Source organism: Fistularia commersonii, chromosome 12, assembly GCF_037954325.1.
Source record: "Fistularia commersonii isolate RoL2024-O1a breed Wild chromosome 12, RoL_Fcom_v1.0, whole genome shotgun sequence".
In the NCBI taxonomy this organism is placed as follows: domain Eukaryota; kingdom Metazoa; phylum Chordata; class Actinopteri; order Syngnathiformes; family Fistulariidae; genus Fistularia; species Fistularia commersonii.
The window spans coordinates 4,900,578-4,918,146 of record NC_141295.1 but is presented as its reverse complement, the minus strand read 5'-3'; the positions used below and the strand labels follow the sequence as shown (position 1 = coordinate 4,918,146).

The 17,569-nt window shown below is 51.8% G+C and overlaps 3 protein-coding genes across 3 annotated transcripts in view; 1 reads left to right on the top strand and 2 right to left on the bottom strand.

The window, feature by feature from the left end:
* Positions 1-98: 98 nt before the first annotated feature.
* Positions 99-4,573, bottom strand: cct4 (chaperonin containing TCP1, subunit 4 (delta)). Its single transcript, XM_086156513.1, has 13 exons — positions 4,289-4,573; positions 3,731-3,783; positions 3,568-3,657; positions 3,368-3,476; positions 3,027-3,291; positions 2,821-2,953; positions 2,604-2,743; positions 2,441-2,537; positions 2,193-2,303; positions 1,991-2,121; positions 513-747; positions 321-434; positions 99-243 (listed from the first exon to the last, which is right to left on the bottom strand). The coding sequence occupies exons 1-13, from the start codon at positions 4,404-4,406 to the stop codon at positions 229-231; spliced, it is 1,611 nt and encodes a 536-aa protein (XP_086012639.1). The 5' UTR covers positions 4,407-4,573; the 3' UTR covers positions 99-228.
* Positions 4,574-4,791: 218 nt separating this feature from the next.
* Positions 4,792-9,849, top strand: pus10 (pseudouridine synthase 10). Its single transcript, XM_086156510.1, has 18 exons — positions 4,792-4,902; positions 5,433-5,572; positions 5,659-5,892; positions 5,990-6,076; positions 6,170-6,204; positions 6,308-6,422; positions 6,601-6,662; positions 6,772-6,817; positions 7,075-7,139; positions 7,272-7,357; positions 7,440-7,565; positions 7,638-7,694; positions 8,336-8,412; positions 8,483-8,538; positions 8,606-8,723; positions 8,795-8,937; positions 9,011-9,110; positions 9,214-9,849. The coding sequence occupies exons 2-18, from the start codon at positions 5,447-5,449 to the stop codon at positions 9,250-9,252; spliced, it is 1,572 nt and encodes a 523-aa protein (XP_086012636.1). The 5' UTR covers positions 4,792-4,902; positions 5,433-5,446; the 3' UTR covers positions 9,253-9,849.
* Positions 9,850-11,497: 1,648 nt separating this feature from the next.
* akt3b (v-akt murine thymoma viral oncogene homolog 3b) overlaps positions 11,498-17,569 on the bottom strand; it is a 12,617-nt gene continuing 6,545 nt past the window's right edge. Inside the window, exons 5-14 of the mRNA XM_086156511.1 lie at positions 17,400-17,544; positions 17,192-17,323; positions 17,050-17,115; positions 16,914-16,982; positions 15,613-15,735; positions 15,403-15,531; positions 13,625-13,839; positions 12,375-12,462; positions 11,994-12,096; positions 11,498-11,907 (exon numbers count right to left, since the gene is read on the bottom strand). Coding sequence (XP_086012637.1) covers positions 11,822-11,907; positions 11,994-12,096; positions 12,375-12,462; positions 13,625-13,839; positions 15,403-15,531; positions 15,613-15,735; positions 16,914-16,982; positions 17,050-17,115; positions 17,192-17,323; positions 17,400-17,544 — 1,156 coding nt within the window. The 3' untranslated portion in view covers positions 11,498-11,821. The remainder of the gene's footprint in view (positions 11,908-11,993; positions 12,097-12,374; positions 12,463-13,624; positions 13,840-15,402; positions 15,532-15,612; positions 15,736-16,913; positions 16,983-17,049; positions 17,116-17,191; positions 17,324-17,399; positions 17,545-17,569) is intronic.

Sequence of the window (17,569 nt, the reverse complement as noted above, 5' to 3'; positions counted from 1 at the left end):
TCTATTTATTTTGCCGTTAAGTACTCTCTTCAGATTCCAACCTTTAATTTTTCTAATTCATATAAAAAGAACTCTTGAGGAAGGACAAAGACAACTGCTGGAGTGTAGACAACAAAAAAAGAAGAGCCTTGTTTATTAAGTTATGCATCATAACAACAGCAGACATGGAGAACATGATGTAGTCGCTCCGTCCGTCGCTCGCCGCCGGCGCAACACGACCTCGCCGCTTCACCGGGTGTTCACCTGCAGAGGAAAAGCACACGTCAGCCTCCGGTTTGAACCCAGCTGCGTCCCCTTGCCCCGAGGGCGGGAGATCTCACCACGTCGTCGATCTTCAGGATGCTGCGCACCGTCTCGGTGGCGAGGGTCAAGGCGCTGATGGACACCAGCAACGGCTGCACCACCAGCTCCTCCAGGATGTTGGAGATGCCGCCCTGTCGAAGGGACACACGTCAGCGAACACAGGCTGAAGCGATCCGCCGCCGGCCGCACCTCACGTCGATTTCCAGTACCTTGCGGACATTGATGCCCGCCATCTTGTCTCCCTGGGCGTGCCTGTTGCGCAGCTCCGTCACCGTGCAGATGGGGTTGAGGCCGGCGTTCTCCGCCAGCGTGGAGGGGATCACCTCCAGGGCGTCGGCGTACGCCCGCACGCAGTACGCCTCCATACCGCCCAGGGTGCGCGAGTACTCGGCCAGGCGCACCGCCAGTTCTATCTCCGGAGCGCCGCCGCCGGCGATCAGAGCCCTGGAGTCATGAGGAGGACAGGTGAGTGTGTTAAAAAACCACCTGTGTGTGTGTGTGTGTGTGTGTGTGTGTGTGTGTGTGTGTGTGTGTGTGTGTGTGGGAGCGCTCTCCCTCTTGGCGAGTTGCAAAAAAACAACACACCCGGTGGGGGAGCGTTCCACTCTGCTGTTCCTCTGGTCGTTACGCTACTGCCGGAGGAGACGGTCAGGAGCGCCTTTGTCAGAGGACACACACCTGTGTGTGTGTGTGTGTGTGGTGTGATGTCAGTGGGGCGGCATGAGTGAACATATGTATTTTTACTGTACTAGAATAATTTGCACGGTAGTTGTGCAGAGTATTAGCTGTATTTTGTTTTTTTGAAGTGCAACAAACAAACCCCCAAGAGACACCATGGAAAAATATTTAACATTTAATATGAGAAGGAAAGTCACCCGAAAGCGAAGATGAGGAAATATGACGAGGTGTTTGTAGCGCTCGGCTTCACTGTGACTACGGTGGGAGTTGCAGCATCACGCTAGGAAAAGCTGCGCTCTGCAAAATGTTATTGTAACCATTAATCCTGACTTTATCATCTTGATATATATATAAAAAAAAAGCACATTTATTCATTTCTATAGGTTAAAGTGCTTTAAACTATTTATTGATTTGCTATCTATTTTTGTCACTCTATTTATATTGTTGTTTAGTTCTAGTTGTGTATTTTTTAGCCTCAGTGATGTCACGCATTTTCATCCCTGATGATCCTGTTGTTGTTTTCTGTCTATTCGTGGAATTTCATCTATGTCTTCTGCCTTTCTATTTATATTTATACTCCTATTTATTTCCTTTTTTGTGACATTATAGCTGTTATGCTGCTGTGACAAAGGAATTTCCCCTATGAAGTTCATCTTATACAATGCATATATTGTCTTGAGTTAATATTGCTGATCAATTTAAATTGTTCTTATTTATTTTATTTTTCAGTATGAAATGGTTCAGTAGGTCAATGGATGTTTATAGTTTAAATACAGATTTTTTTTTTATTTTCAGGAAACTTTATGCACTTGATCTTTTTCTGTTATAGGCTAAAAAAGTTATTATTTAACGATTATAAGGATACAATTTTACGCAGAGCTGCATATACAATAACTTTAAACACAAATGACACTATTTATAGTTGCGGCGGTGAATGACGGGGGCGCGAAATGTTTTCTTCTTCTTAAGAGAAAATAATTGACTTCTGGAGAACCTGTGCTCCACCCACCTCTTCTTCACCAGGCAGCGGATGACGCACAGCGCGTCGTGGATGGAGCGCTCCGCCTCCTCGATCACCAGCTTGTTGGAGCCGCGCACCACGATGCTCACCGTCTTCCCGGGGCTGGAGCAGCCCGTGACCTGGAAGCGGAAGCCGTCAGACGGGGCAGGAAGTCCGAAGGGCGCGTCCGACTCCTCGTCTTCCTCCTCACCTTGATCAGCTTGCCGGACCCGTCCAGGTGGACCTCCTCGGCCAGCTCCGCCGAGCCCAGCATCTCGGCGGTGAAGTGGTCGATGTGGGCGATGGGCTTGGTGCCGATGGTCTGCAGGGGGACGGAGGCGGACGGTTTAAGCAAAAAAAACAAAACAAAAAAAAAAACACAACAAAAAACGACGCCAACCCGAGTGTTTGGTTTAGCTTGTTAGCGTTAGCATCAGGAGCCCCCTTGCTGGTCGTCACCTTGCAGATGAACTCGATGTCCTCGCGTTCGATGTCCTTCACCACCATGATCTTCATCTTGTTGAGGAAGTGCAGGGCGAGGTCGCTCAGGGCGTCCCTGTGGCGACAGCGTGTTAGCGGAGAGGAAACGCCGTCCGCGGACCAACCGTCTCCGTTCCCTCACCTGAGGATGGACTTCTGGATCAGCAGCACGTTGCAGCCGGCCTTCTTGATCTGCTTGACCAGGTTGAGGATGTAGGCGCGCTCCTCCCGCAGCACGCGGTCCATCTGGGTGTAGTCCGACACCACGATCTGGTTGTCCATCTGCAGGTGGGAGACGCGCGGTGAGCCGGGGTCGCCGCCGGCGCGAACGGAGGAGACGGGATGTTCCGCGCACTCACGTCCGTTTTGGGCGGGGACAGGCAGAACTGGATCAGGCCGATCTTGGCCTTCTCCACGCGGGTCACGCCGGTGTTGGCCACCTTCTGGGTCAGAACCAGCCCGTCCACCAGCTCGCAGTCGTCGATGGTGCCGCTGTGGACAGACGCGCGCTAACGTCAGCTAGCCGGCTAACATACTCCAGCGCCGTCGGGGTTTCGCGTCTCACCCGAGCTTCTTGATCACTTTGATATCCTGCAGGTCCACGCCGGTGGCGGTGGCCGGGTCGATGACGCGCATGACGGCGTCCACGCTCATGGGCGCCAGCAGGCTGGAGTACTGCGACACCACCTTGGAGCACAGCGAGGTGGTGGCGCTGTTGAGCAGCGTCTCCCGGTCGCTCAGCTGCACCGGCCGGCTCATGGCCGTCAGCACCTCCACGCCTTTGTCCACCGCCTTCTGGAAGGACTCCGAGATGGTGGTGGGATGGATTCCTGAAGGTGGGGAGAACGGGGTGAGACGTCCGCGGGCCGCCGGCTCGTCGGGTTCGGGTTTCCCGCGGGGTCTCACCTTTCTGGAGCAGTTTGGAGCAGGCGTCCAGCAGCGCCCCGGCGATCACCACCACGGACGTCGTGCCGTCGCCGGCCTCGATGTCCTGGGCTTTGGAGAGCTCCACCAGCTGGAACACACGACGGGAGATGGACGTTAGCTCGGCGGAGCGCACAACACCTCCACGGCACAATCTGCGACCCTCCCACGGTGGAACGTACCATCTTGGCGGCGGGGTGCAGGACCTGCATCTGCTTCAGGATGGTGGCGCCGTCGTTGGTGATGGTCACGTCGCCTTTCTCATCCTGGATCTGGAGTGAACACGAGTTTTAGAGAGAAATCCAACAAAAGAGGGTGTCGCTTTTAGGAAAATGGGGCACTGACCATCTTGTCCATGCCTTTGGGCCCCAGGCTTGTTCTGATGGCGTCGGCGACGGCTGGGGGGGGGGAGAAACCAACATCAGCACCCTATCAAGAAGACTTTTAACCGCAACCTGCTCATTTTCTTCCACTGAGGATCAATTTAAAGACGTTAGAATCAATTTAATCGACAAGGCACCATCAGCTGACAAGCTGAGTCATCGCGCTTCTGCCAAGATGGTTGTCAAGCTGCTTCCTGCAGTCACACGCTGCAGAAACAATGAAGACAAACTTGAATTTTCGGGTGAAAATCGAGGTTGGAGGGATTAATCCCGCACGCCGATTTAACCGCCGGGTCGAGCGGGATTAATAAACAACGTCAGATTCCAGATCCCACGGAAATGCGAGCTTAAATTAGGAGTTCGTATCAATTTGGAGATAAAATGAATGGGGTTTTGACGGGAGGGCGTGAGTAACGGTGCCCTGCCGTGCCGTGCCCGGGGGGATGGAACCGAACCGGGTCGGACCGGACCGAGCGGCGGCACCTCAATCGAACCACAAAGTTAAATAATCCGAACTTACCCTTCGCGGCTGAGATGTTACTGAACCGGATCTGGGCCGGCTTGTCGCGGTCCACGTACGCCCCTCCTTTGTGCTTGCCTCCCGGGGAGACTCTCGGTACCGCCATCGTTTCGGGCATGGCAGGCTAGGACCGGACCGGAAAGGTCGGGAGGACTATCGGGAGCGGGACGGACGGGTCCCGGGTTCGGATGGCGCAGGTTTGGCTTCGGATGGACTCGGATTGGCGTTTTTCAGACCGACCCGGTTCAGAAGCTTCTAGAGCCGCCGGCTGGAGCGGAGAAGAAGGGCGCAGGAAGATGACGTAACCAGGAAGTACTATCCGATCGTCGAAATTACGTTTTTTGTTTTTTTTTTATTATCTATTTAAATATCTTTATTGCCAATTTTGACAACATTTACTTTGATTATTTAAAATAAAGGAAAAATAAATTATGTTTTGTCCAAAAGAAACAGGTTAGAATGAAAGTTTAAAGCCTTGTCGATCTGGGCTCGATTATTTCTGTCTGCTAGCGGTGACTCTGCGCAGGAGCACTTCGGGACGATGATGTGAACCAACTTCTAAAATTATTTTCAAACCTCTTCATCCCACCCGCTGTCTCACGTCTCGCTATCGGGTTTGTTTATTTTATTTTTATTCTGTTTTTGTGACTAGATATGTCCTTTTGCACGTTTTTGTTACACCACGTAAATAGCTAGTGCTAGCGAACTAGCTAATGAGCTAACTAGCATGTGGACCTGTCTGTCCTGATGGGGCGTCTGATGTAAACAGACAGCTCGACATGTTTTAATTTTCTATTTCTGCACGATATATAACTATTAGATTTAACTGTCTTCATCTTGAGGTCCAGATAAATGCTCAGAATGAAATCATCCTTTCATCTCAACAAGCTGCAGAAACCTAACCAGACCCCTGCATCCCCTTCACGGATGAAAACAGTGTGCATTTTCTCATGTTGTAGGATTATTGAACATTTTCGATGATTAATATAATACAGCAGAGTCAGTTAGCTGCTCTTCTCTTCTGGAGGAAATGGTACACATTCACACCTCTTCGTTTTGTGCAGAGGAGGCTACATGATTCGGTTATTTGTTTCCCAAGGCAAAGCTGACCTTTAAACACTGAATATTGAATTGTGGATTCAAGCCTCTCCAGCAGCCATGTTGCCGCTGAAGGAGAAAGACAAGCCCATTGTGCGGAAGCTGCTGTCGGCCGGCTGTTGCGCCCGGTGCGTCCTCAGGTTCTGCTGCGTCAGCGTTCACGCCGCCTACCGACAACCCCCGCAGGTGAAGACCACACCCGGGACACGTCCGCTAAGTAAAACGGCTTCTTCCGTCCCCCCCAAATCCTGAGCGACTTTCCCGCTCTGCAGGACACGATGAGGGAGCTTCGAGCGTTCATCGGAGAGCCGGCGGCAGTGGAGTCCGAGGGGGAAAACAGCAAATCGAGCGACGCAGCTCCCGAAGACCCACCGAGCAAGAAAGCCAAGATGGTGCTGGATGCATCGGCGGACCCAGCACCAGCGGGAGGAGGAGATGAAGAAGGTGTGTGTGTGCTCTGTCTGGGGATCCTGCAGCGCCTCTCCGACGCCTCTCGTGCTGTAAAGGTGGGTTTTCCCCATTTCCCCATTTCCTCGACCCGATTCCGGACATCCGACTGCATGGGCGCCCTGTCATGGCCGCTCCTCCGCCTGTGTCCCTCAGATCGCCGAGGCCGTGAAGGCAGAAAAGTACGAGTTCGACACGCTTGTGCTCTCCGTGTCCCTGCCGGCTCAGCTGTGTGTCCGAGAGGTGAGTGCGTGCGCACGCACGTGTGTGTGTGTGTGTGTGTGTCATAAAGGGGTCACCCCAGGCTGATGTACACACACCTATCTCTTCCTCCAGCACTCCTGTTGGCTCCATGTGAAGACAGACATCAGGTAAAGGTGTTTAGTTTCAATCGCAGTTCCTGATGACACCACAGGGTGTCAGGTCACCTGACTTGGACTTGTCTACCACACACACACACACACACACACACAGGGAGAAGAGCTCCGTCCTCACAAACGACGACGTCGTCCAGATTAAGGAGGCCTTCAAGTGGATCATGCAGGGCTTGGTTTCCAAGGAGCTTGGGGGCATTGCCGTGGTAACCAAGGTAGGAGACACCCCGTTAGTAATAGATGAAGGACCCTCCTCCATGAGCCCAAATAGTTGGTTGTCTGTATGATTGACAGCGGATGCATCTAGTTAAGCCCCGCCTCTAATGACCAGTGGGATTTGCTCCGCCCCCCACGCCACCCCACACCTGACCTGTTTCTTCTGCCTCTTTCCAGAGCGAGATGGAGGTCGGTGTGGAGTTCACCCACCCGGAGACGGACGCCGACTGCCACTTCCTGTGGGTCCCCAGAAACCATCGCTCAGACAAATGCACTCGTAACCATGGCAACGAGGAAAAAAAACAAAACAAACAACCATGGTGGTGACAAAATGTTTGTCTCCCACAGGGGGGCGGCATGTCCCGACTGCTTCAAACCCACCAAGAACAAGCAGGTGACACACACACACACACACACACACACACACACACACACACACACACACAGCTTTTAAATCAATGGCGCTACATGAAACACATAATAATAATAATAATAATACGTACGATTTGTATAGCGCTTTTCAAGGTACACAAAGACGCTTTACAAGTTGACGACAGAAAACATGGAACATACACATGAAGAACATACATGGCAATAGATATATATTTGTGTGTGTGTGTGTGTGTGTGTGTGTGTGTGTGTGTGTTACAGTCCGTGTTCACCAGGATGGCCGTGGTCAAAGCTCTTGAGAAGATAAGCGACACCAAATTCCTGAAGTGAGCCCCCTCCCCGTGATAAACATGTAACAGCCAATCAAAAGCGGCGTTATTTACATGTCATTGTAGATGAATTCACTTTTAACAACAACTTTAAGAACTCCCTGGTTATGAGTGTGTCGTCCTTTTCAGGCACTATCCCAGCCCGCCGCCGCCGCCGTCCTCCAGCTGCACCCCTCAGGACGTCCAGTGTCTCCACACGTCCGTCTTCATCGCAGGTTCGCCGCCGCCGCCGCCGCCGCGCTCTCACGCCGCTTTGTGTCGTCGCCGTGCTGACGCGTGCACGCCGCCCGTACCCAGGCAGGTACAACAAGTTCTGCCGCAGCCTCCCGCAGACGCCGTGGGTGATCGACGGCGAGCGGCGGATGGAGTCGTCGGTGGAGGAGCTGATCGCCGCGCCCGTCCTCCTCGCCTTCAGGGCCGACGGTCAGTCCGAAAGCGGCGTCGCCCGTCCGACCCGAAGCGACTTCCTGAGCGTCTCTCGTCTTTCACCCGCAGGGTTTAACTTCTCTTCGTCGGGCCGAGAGGACGTGGACGTGCGGACCCTGGGAAATGGTACAAATTAATCGACGATTAGTCAATATTTAATCGTCGATTGGAAACATGTAGTTAGATAACCAGATTTTGACATAGGTCACATTTAGAGTGCAAGGAGAATTGGGAAAAAAAAAGCATATTGCATCAATGTCCTGATTCATTGATAACTAATTAATCAAATAGTTAATTTAGTTGGGATGCTAAATTAATTAATAGTTAATTAATTTATTAATTGTCCTTATTTCAATTGAATTAGCTTTCATTGATTTAATTTCCATTATTTCTAGTAACTTTGTTTAATTCAAGTTTATTTTAAGTGCCTTGTAAATTTGAATTCATTGTTTTGATTAATTAATTTCGATTAAATTATACGTTAATTAATTTTCCTCCATTTTAGTGATGCTAATTGACTCATAAGCCATCATTAATGTATCAGTTGAAATGAATCTGTGAAGAAAGATTCATTTATTTGTTTTCTTAATTCATTCTGTCACTAATTATCCATAAGAATTTCTCAGCGTATTTGATTGGCTAATGTAAGCAGCCGATCGTGAAGACGTCGGAATGTAAAGATTAGCATGTAGCTCGTTAGCTTGGCCGGCGGGCAAAGAAGCTCCGCCCCCTTCCCCGAACAACCTTTCACCCCTGTTTTCTCTCAGGTCGTCCGTTCGCCATGGAGCTGGTGAACCCGCGGAGGAGCCGGCTGAGCCGCGAGGACATGAAGAAGCTGCAGGAGGTCCTGCTCCTCCTCAGATTCGTCCACAAACTCCACCCCTCCGTCTTCTCAAACGTCTCTCCGTCCGCAGACCGTCAACTCCTCGTCGGACAAGATCAGGGTGAGGGACCTCCAGATCGTCTCCAGGTGAGGATGAAGATGGCGAGCGGGTGGACGAGCGGAGGAGTTTTCATGGCGAGCTGCCGCCCCGCAGGGAAGCCATGGGCCGCATGAAGGAGGGCGAGGAGGAGAAGACCAAGTCCTACTCGGCGCTGGTGTGGACGCAGAGAGCCGTCCGGCGGGAGGACATCGCCTTCATCGACGACATCAAGGTCCGACGGCGTCTCCGCGCTTGTTCGGAGATGACAAACACCTGACGCGGGGGTTCTTTGTCCTCCTCCAGGACCTGGTTCTGGAGCAGAAGACCCCGCTGAGGGTCCTGCACCGCCGGGCGCTCGCCGTCCGCCGCAGGATGGTGCACAGCATGCACGCCCGCCTCCTGGACCCGCACCACTTCCGTCTGGGCCTGAGGACGCAAGCTGGGACGTATCCTTCCGCCGCCGCCGCCACCGCCCTGCTTCTTCTCGCTCGCTCGTCGCTCCTGAACGCCGGGCGTCAGATATGTCAAGGAGTTCGTGCACGGCGACTTCGGCCGCACCAGACCCAGCCTCTGCGGGCTGCTGCAGATGGACGCCGACATCCTGGAGCTGGACGTGGAGGTGACGAGGAGGAGGAACTGCGCTTTCAGAAAAATTTTACAACCGATTGATGTGGTTATTATTAGGTGATTATTAGGTGATGACATCCTCTCTCTCGCTCTAGTCCGTGGACGTGGACTGGCCTCCCGCCATCCCAGAGTGAACGCCGCCTGGTTGCCCACGGCGATGGCCCAGGACAACATCCAAGAACCCCAACCTCTCCGTCTGCGATCATCTTCAGGACGCGGAGTCTTGGGGGTCAGGAGGCGGAATCTTGGGGGGCAGAGGGGTGGAGCCTTGGGGGGCAGAGGGGCGGAGCCTTGGGGGGCAGAGGGGCGGAGCCTTGGGGGGCAGAGGGGCGGAGCCTTGGGGGGCAGAGGGGCGGAGCCTTGGGGGCAGAGGGGCGGGGCCTTGGGTGGCAGAGTCAGTTGACAAAGTCTGGGGGGTCAGGAGGCGGAGTCTTGGGGGGCGGAGCCTTGGGGGGCAGAGGGGCGGAGCCTTGGGGGCAGAGGGGCGGAGCCTTGGGGGCAGAGGGGCGGAGCCTTGGGGGCAGAGGGGCGGAGTCTTGGGGGCAGAGGGGCGGGGCCTTGGGTGGCAGAGTCAGTTGACAAAGTCTGGGGGGTCAGGAGGCGGAGTCTTGGGGGTCAGGGGGCGGGGTCAATGGGCTGAGCTGATCTGCGGGCTGAATCTGGTCGCCTTTAGATTTGTCTGCTCCGCATTTCAGAGAAATTGTCCAAATAAAAGTGGTCTGGTTGTAAAAGTAATTTTATTTTTATTAATTTCCTGACCGAGGAAGAGAATAGAATAGAAAGGATGGAAGAGGAAGAGTCAGGATGGCAGAAGAAGGGTTAGGAGGGGAAAGAAGACTTGGGACAAAACAAGAAGAGTGATGATTACAGAAGAGTCGGGACACAGATGAAGAGTTGGGATGCTAAACAAAAGCTGACAAGAGAAGATGAGTCTGGACGCAGAGGACGTCCGGCGGGCAGAAGAAGAGTCAACAGACCAGAAGCCCTGAATCGTCTTTCTTTTTAATGGAGTTGAAAATAAATATTACCACAGCGACGTGTGTGGACCGCCTCCTGCCGGGACGCCGGCTCAGGGAACAAACAGCCGGCGAGTCCGGCGGGAAACCGACGGACGGACGGACGGACGCAAGGAAAGAGCTCGGTCTTCATCGTGGTCGTCGACCCTCGGCGTTCCGATCCGGGAACGGACCGCCGGAGGAGGACCAGGGTTCATCTCCTCTTCTTCTAGTCCCTTCTGGGGCGACTCCTGTCTCCATGGAAACATCCTGCGAGTGTAAAAGTTCCTTTCAATTGGCCTTTTTTTTTTCCCCCTTCTTCTCCAGAGGCCAAACTAGGCAAGTTGCATATTTACATCACAAGGGCGACTTCCTCTTCCACCTGAAAACAAAACAGGAAGTGAAGGACTGCGACAGGCGGCGGCCCGTCCCATGGAATGGTTCCTTCCTCCTGACGTTCTCCGCCTGTCTCCGTGGAAACGTCACATGGTTCGCCCCGGGTACCCCCCCATGCTTCACTGAGCACTGTGTGTGTGTGTGCAGGTGAAATCATGTATTTCCCCGTTTCTGGCTTGCATTTTATTTTGAAAGAACTTCCTGTTTCCTTCTGATCCCATCGGAGATCTTCTCGTGAGAGCAGCTGCACCGGCACCTCCTCGCCACTAGGGGGCGCCACCGGTCTGCTTCGTCTGTCCAAGTAAGAAACAGGAAACTGTGTGTGTGTTTGTGTGTGTGTGTGTGTGTGTGTGTGTGTGACCCGTCCTCCCTCCCCAAAGCGGGCGTCTGTCCACGGCGAAGAGGAAGAGGAGGAGCCTGAGTGATCTGTGCAGTTTCTGGCAGTTTTAGTGTTTCTTCGAAAAGAAGTTTTTTTTTTAAAAAAAAAAATTTTAAAAAGTAACACTGATGAAGGGGGTGATTCTTCTTCTTTCTTGTGAGGAAGGGCAGGAGGGGGTGTGTCGCCATGGCGACTGTATGACAACTTTTTTTTCTTTTTTTGCCTCGCGCTCACTGCCGACGGCAAAAAAAAAAAAAACCAAAACAACAACAAAAAAAAAACAAAAACAAAAACAAAAATGGCCGCCGGCTTCCGACGCCGCCCCCCTGCCACGCCCCCGCGGACAAAACAAACACACCCACGCCGTGGCTCGGAAACATCTGCACACGTAAGGCAACAGTTTGTTTTTTTTTTTTGTTCTTCTTTTCTTTTTTTTTCGTTTTTGTGTGTTTTTTTTTTTTTTTTTTGTTTGTTCCCTAAAGTCTTCTGGGGCAGAAACAGAGGGAAAGATGGAGGGAAGAGGGGGAGGCAGGAAAGAAGGAACAGGGAAGGGTTGGGGTTTTGGGGAGGGGATACTGACAAATAAATAACGGACAGAAACGTTGCCTCTGCAGTGAAACGGCGCTGGAGACGTGTTTTATCGTGGGAGAACGGCGGCTCCGTCCCACTGTGTGCAAAAACCTTTTAAAGTCCCTAAAAAGACTGTTCTCCGTCGGCGGGAGAAGGAGGGGAGGCGGCGGCTGCTGCTTCTTCTTCTTCTTCTTCTTCTTCTTCTTCTTCTTCCTAAAATGGCTACGTGTTTTCCTCAGAATGGCCACGAATGGGGACGAAGGTGGTCGGCAGCGGCAGCGGCGGCGGCGGTGGCGGCGGCAGCAGGGAGGACGAGGAGGAGGACGAGGAGGAGGAGGACGAGGAGGAAGGGAAGGCGGGGCGTCACTCCCGCCCGCTGGCCGAGTAGGAAAACTGCGGGAAGTGGGGCCTTCGTTCGTTGTCGGCGGCGTCCATCCCGTCCTCGTCGTCTGCAAGCACAGCAGCAACGTGGGTTTTCCGACTGTCGTCCTATGTGTGTGTGTGTGTGTGTGTGTGTGTGTGTGTGTGAGCTCACATTTCTCGGGCGGCGTGATGGTGATGGTCTGCGCCGTGAACTCCTCGTCGAAGTAGCGCGTGTCCGTCTCCGAGGTGACCTGCGGCTGGAAGGGCGGCACCAGCTGTGGGGGAGAGGGTCGCCACGGCAACAGGTGAACATTCAAATATATATATATATATTTAAAATAATGATATTATATCACACGTGATCCCGGGAACGGCTTCGATCGGTTATGTTTTATCGATTATGTGAATATCGACGGCTCGGTGCTGCCCCCTAGTGGTCGGAGGTGGTCACTGCACCCCGAGGAGGACGCGAGGTATTAAATGACGGGAGGACCAATCATGGGACACGTCGGGGGGTCGGAGGTCAAAGGTTGCGGTAAGCCCCGCCCCTCACCTTCTTGTCGTAGACGTCCTGCCAGTCGACGGTGCCGAAGTAACTGTGTCGCATGATCTCCTTGGCGTCGTCCGGCCCGCCGCCGAGCCTGGAAGAAGAGGAAGAAGAAGAGGAGAAGGAGAAGGAGGAAGTGGAAGATGACGGAGGAAGAAGAGAAAGAAGAGGATGAAGAAGAAGAAGAGGAAGAGGAGCAGGAATGGGAAGAAGAAGAGGAAGAAGAGAAGGAGAAAGTGGAAGAAAAGGATGAGGAAGTGGAAGATGATAGAGGAAGAAGAGGAGTAAAAGGAGGAAGAAGAAGAAGAAGAGGATGAAGAAAAAGAGGAGGAAAAGGATGAGGACGAGGAGAAAGAAGAGGAAGAAGAGAAAGAGAAGGAGGAAGTGTAGGAATAAGAGGAGGAGGTGGAAGAAGAAGAGGAAGACGAGGATGAAGAAGAGGGAGTGGAAGAAGAGGAGGAAGAAGTGAAGGAGTAAGTGGAAGAAGAGGAGGATGAAGAAGAGGAGGAGGAGGAGGAACAGGAGGAAGAAGAAGATGAAGAGAAGGAGGAAGAGGAATTGGAAGAAGAGGAGGAAGAAGAAGAGGAAAAAAAGGATGAGGAAGAAAAGGAAGAGGAGGAAGAAGAAGGGAAATAGAAGGAGGAAGGGGAAGATGATAGAGGAAGACGAAGAGTAACAGGAGAAGAAGAAGAAGAGGAACAGAAAGAAGAAGAGGACAAAGAAGAGGAGGAAAAGGATAAGGATGGGGAGAAAGAAGAGGATGAATAGAAAGAGGAGGAAGTGAAAGAATAGGAGGAAGAAGAGGAAAAGGATGAGGACAATGAGAAAGAAGAGAGAGAAGGAGGAAGTGGAAGAAGAGGATGAAGAAGAGGAGTAACAGGAGGAAGAAGAAGAAGAACAGAAAGAAGTGGAAGAAGAGTCGGAACAAGAAGAAGAGGAAGATGATGGAAGAAGAAGAGAAGGAGAGAGTGGAAGAAGAAGAAGAAGAGAAGGAGGAAGAAGAAGAAGAGGAAGAAGAAGAAGAAGTGGAAGAAGAAGAGGAAGAAGATGAGAGTGAGGTTGATGTCAGAACATCAGACGTCTTTCGCTCCGCCGGAGGAACAAGAATATCCACCTGACTGATCTGAAAATAACTCCAGGTGAATGAGTGCGGCGTGGCGCGTGGCTGGCGGGTGTGTGTGTGTGTGTGTGTGCGCGCGGGTATGCATATATGTGTGTGTGTGTGTGTGTGTGTGTGTGTGTGTGTGTGTGTGTACCGTTTGTTGGGGTCCTTGATGAGCAGGCCGGACAGCAGCGACTTGGCGTCTGCAGAAAGCGTCCGCGGGAACTTGATCTCCTCCATCAGGATGAGCTCGAACAGCTTCTCGTGGTCCTGGTTGTAGAACGGCAGGCGGCCGCACATCATCTCGTAGGTGACCACGCCCAGACCCCACCAGTCCACCGCACGGCCGTAGTCATTGTCCTCCAGCACCTACACACACACACACACACACACACACACACACAGACGCGTCATCCAAGAGGCTACGTTCTGCGATCGAGTCCCTTTTTGGACGGGTTTTGCAGAGGTGTCACACACACACACACACACACACACACACACACACACACACACACACACACACACACACTCATTCATTCACTTTCTCATCATCTCGTTTCCATGGCGACGCGGCCTTATTGATCATCACTAACCTATTTCTCACATGAGGTCATGATATGTCATCATAAAAATAATAATAATCCATCATTTTGCCAATGACCTTTTTTTTTTGGTAATTTCATTTTTTTCGTAATGTATTCATTCATTTTAAATCCATTTATACTCTTCACCGATGTGAACACACACACACACACAAGCTCCACGTTTCCATGGCGACAAGGTCTAGTTGATAATTTCATTAAACTATTTCCCAATTATTTCCCAATCTACTAATAATAATTTTTATGATAATAAAAAACCTAAGTATGTATATGTAAGTTATCTTTTATAATGATTTTTAGCATGCTTTTTCATTCATCATTTGCAAAAAAACATCTTATTTGTCATCTAATTTTTCCATGAATTTGCATTGAAAGTAATTTTTTTCCAAGGCAACAAGGTCTTATTGATTATTGAATTTCATTAAGCTGTTTCTCCAATTAGTTCCCAATACGTTAATAATAATAATAATAATAGTACGTCGGACAATAAGCTGTAATTTTATCAGCATGATTTTTTTTCATGATTTGCAAAAAAATTGCATTTTTTCCCCATATTTTATTTTGAAAAATTTTCCACGAATTTGCTTTGAAATTATTTTTTAATCTCATTTTTTTGGAATTTAAAAAGGTTCTGTCCCTCTCATTTTCTAGGCCTTTTTCAGTGTTTTCTTCCAGGACTGGGTTGAACACACACACACACACACACACACACACACACACACACATTTCTCAAGGCAACAAGGTCTTATTGATAATTTCATTTCATTAAGCTGTTTCTCCAATTAGTTCCCATTATAATAATAATAATATGTAAGACAATAAGCTATAATTTCATCAGCATGATTTTTGTTCATAATTTGCAAAAAATTGCAATTTTTGTCCCATATTTTATTTTGTAATTTTTCCATGAATTTGCATTGAAATTCATTTTTAATGTAATTTCTTTGTCATTTCAAATGTTCTGTCCTTCTCATTTACTGGGCCTTTTTCAGTGTTTCTTCCAGGACTGGCTTGAACACACACACACACACACACACACACACACACACACTTCCTGGCCATCAGATGCACCAAACTCCCATCTTTTATCAGTGCGGACGTTCTTCCAGATCTTGAGGAGATCATGGAGGATGCAGAGGATACCGGCGGAGGAGGCTCCGCCCCCTCGCCATGCTCGCCCAATCACGACGCGGTAATATAATGGAATAAATCAAGGGCGCGCTCTCTGCTGCCCCCGGTGGCCAAAGTGGGAATTACACGCGTTGAGGACAACAGACCAAAGATGGTTTTCTGATCTCCTGCTCCTGAAGATCAGGCTGCGAGGACTGACCTCGGGAGCCAGGTACTCCGGGGTCCCACAGAAGGTCTTCATGGTGGCGGTGTCAGTGATTCCTTCTTTACAGAGGCCGAAGTCCGTGATCTTGATGTGTCCGTCTTTGTCCAACATGAGGTTCTCCAGCTGGCGGAGCAAGAGGAGGAACCGGGGTGAGGCAGGAGGTCCACGGAAGGAGGTCGGGGGTCAAACGGAGAAGGGACGTACCTTCAGATCCCGGTAGACGATCTTGGCGGAGTGTAAGTAGTCCAGGGCGGAGACGATCTCGGCGCCGTAGAAGCGGGTGCGGTCCTCGGAGAACACCCGTTCTCTGGACAAGTGGAAGAACAGCTGTGGAGAGAAGATGGCGTCACTCTGGGTGGAGCGGAGAACCCTCCACAAGCACTGGAGAAGCCTTCACAAGCATAGGAGACCTTCCACAGGCATGGTACAACCCTCCAGAAGCATAGGAGGCCCTCCAGAGAGAACCCCCTGGAAGGACAGGGGAACCCTCCAGAAGCATAGAAGAAGCCCCTAGAAGGACAGAAGAACCCTCTAGAAGCAAAAGAGACCCTCCAGGAGCATGGTAGATCCTCCAGAAGCACAGGAAATCCTCCAGAAGCATGGTACAACCCTCCACAAGCATGGGACCACCCTCCACAAGCAAAGGAGACCCTCCAGAAGCACCAGAGAACCCCCCTGGAAGGACAGGAGAACCCTCCAAAAGCACGGGACAACCCTCCAGAAGCATAGGAGAAGCCCCTGGAAGGACAGGAGAACCCTCCAGAAGCAAAGAAGACCCTCCAGAAGCATGGCACAACCGTCCAGAAGCTCTGGCATCCCTCTTGAAGCACCAGAGACCCTCCACAAGCACAGGAGACCCTCCAGAAGCACCAGAGAGAACCCCTTGGAAGGACAGGAGAACCTTCCAGAAGCAAGGGACAACCGTCCAGAAGCACAGGAGATCCTCCAGAAGTATGGGACTACCCTCCAGAAGCGCGGTTGTCCAGAAGCACAGGAGATCCTCCAGAAGCACGGGACAACCCTCCAGAATCGTAGAAGCCCTCTGGAAGCGTGGGGGTGACCCTCCACAAGCAAAGGAGACCCTCCAGAAGCATGGCAGATCCTCCAGAAGCACAGGAGATCCTCCAGAAGCATGGTACAACCCTCTACAAGCATGGGACTACCCTCCAGAGGCACGAGACAATCCTCCAGAAGCACCAGTGACCCTCCAGAAGCATGGGAGAAGCCCTCAAGAAGCGGGTGCGGCCCTCGGACAACTTCCGTTCTCAGGACAAGTGGAAGAACAGCTGTGGAGAGAAGATGGCGTCACTCTGGGTGGAGTGGAGAAGCCTCCACAAGCTCTGGATACCCTCCAGAGGACGGACTGAGGAAGGGAATCAGGGAGAACCAGGGGTTCCTCTCCTGTAGCACCTCCTCGGAGGTCTGGAACCAGGTGCTCCAAAGAACTGCAACGTTCCAGGAGAAGGTCCTGCCGATTCCGTTCCTTTCGGAAAACGCCGTCTCACCTCGCCGCCGTTGACGTACTCCATGACGAAGCACAGCCGGTCCTTGGTCTGGAAGGAGTACTTCAGGGACTGCAAGGAGAAGAAGGAGGTCAGAAGCCGCTCCCGTCAGGACGGCGTCCATCCTGAAGGTACTCACCGTCAGGAACGGGTGCCGGGTGTTTTTCAATACCCGGCTTTCTGTGAGCGTGTGAGCGACTTCATCCTGGGAGGTTGGAGAAGAAGCCGAGAGGTTAGATCCTGAGGTGGCGGCGGCGAGGAGGCGGAGAAAAGACGCCCACCTTGGCGATGATGACCTCCTTCTTCAGGATCTTCATGGCGTAGTAGGTCCCGCTGGCCTTCTCCCGCACCAGGATGACCTTCCCGAAGGTCCCTTTACCCAGCAGCTTCAGATAGTCGAAGTCGTTCATTGTCTGGAGGAGAACATAAGAACGTCGGAGAAGGTCCGACCGTCCCGCCCCTTCCTCGCCGTGCGGCGGCGCCGCCCACCTTCCGTTTGTAGTGGCTGATGGAGGTGTCCATCTCCTCCTCGTTGACGTTCTCGATCTGCGAGGTGGGGCTGCACAGGATGCCCTCCTCCTCCTGCTTGGCCAGCGACTCGGCCACCATCTGGATGGCCTCGGCCCACTCGTCCCTGCCGACGCACAGGTTCGTCCTGA

What these genes read in the sequence shown, in the direction of transcription:
- cct4 (XM_086156513.1), bottom strand. Translation starts at nt 4,406, where the DNA reads ATGCCCGAAACGATGGCGGTACCGAGAGTCTCCCCGGGAGGCAAGCAC. An exon ending in TAACATCTCAGCCGCGAAGG is followed by an intron (nt 3,784 to 4,288) that starts GTAAGTTCGGAT and finishes CCCCCCCCCCAG; the next exon opens with CCGTCGCCGACGCCATCAGA. An exon ending in AAAGTGATCAAGAAGCTCGG is followed by an intron (nt 2,954 to 3,026) that starts GTGAGACGCGAA and finishes GTCTGTCCACAG; the next exon opens with CGGCACCATCGACGACTGCG.
- pus10 (XM_086156510.1), top strand. Translation starts at nt 5,447, where the DNA reads ATGTTGCCGCTGAAGGAGAAAGACAAGCCCATTGTGCGGAAGCTGCTG. An exon ending in ACGCCTCTCGTGCTGTAAAG is followed by an intron (nt 5,893 to 5,989) that starts GTGGGTTTTCCC and finishes TGTGTCCCTCAG; the next exon opens with ATCGCCGAGGCCGTGAAGGC. An exon ending in CTCAGCTGTGTGTCCGAGAG is followed by an intron (nt 6,077 to 6,169) that starts GTGAGTGCGTGC and finishes CTCTTCCTCCAG; the next exon opens with CACTCCTGTTGGCTCCATGT.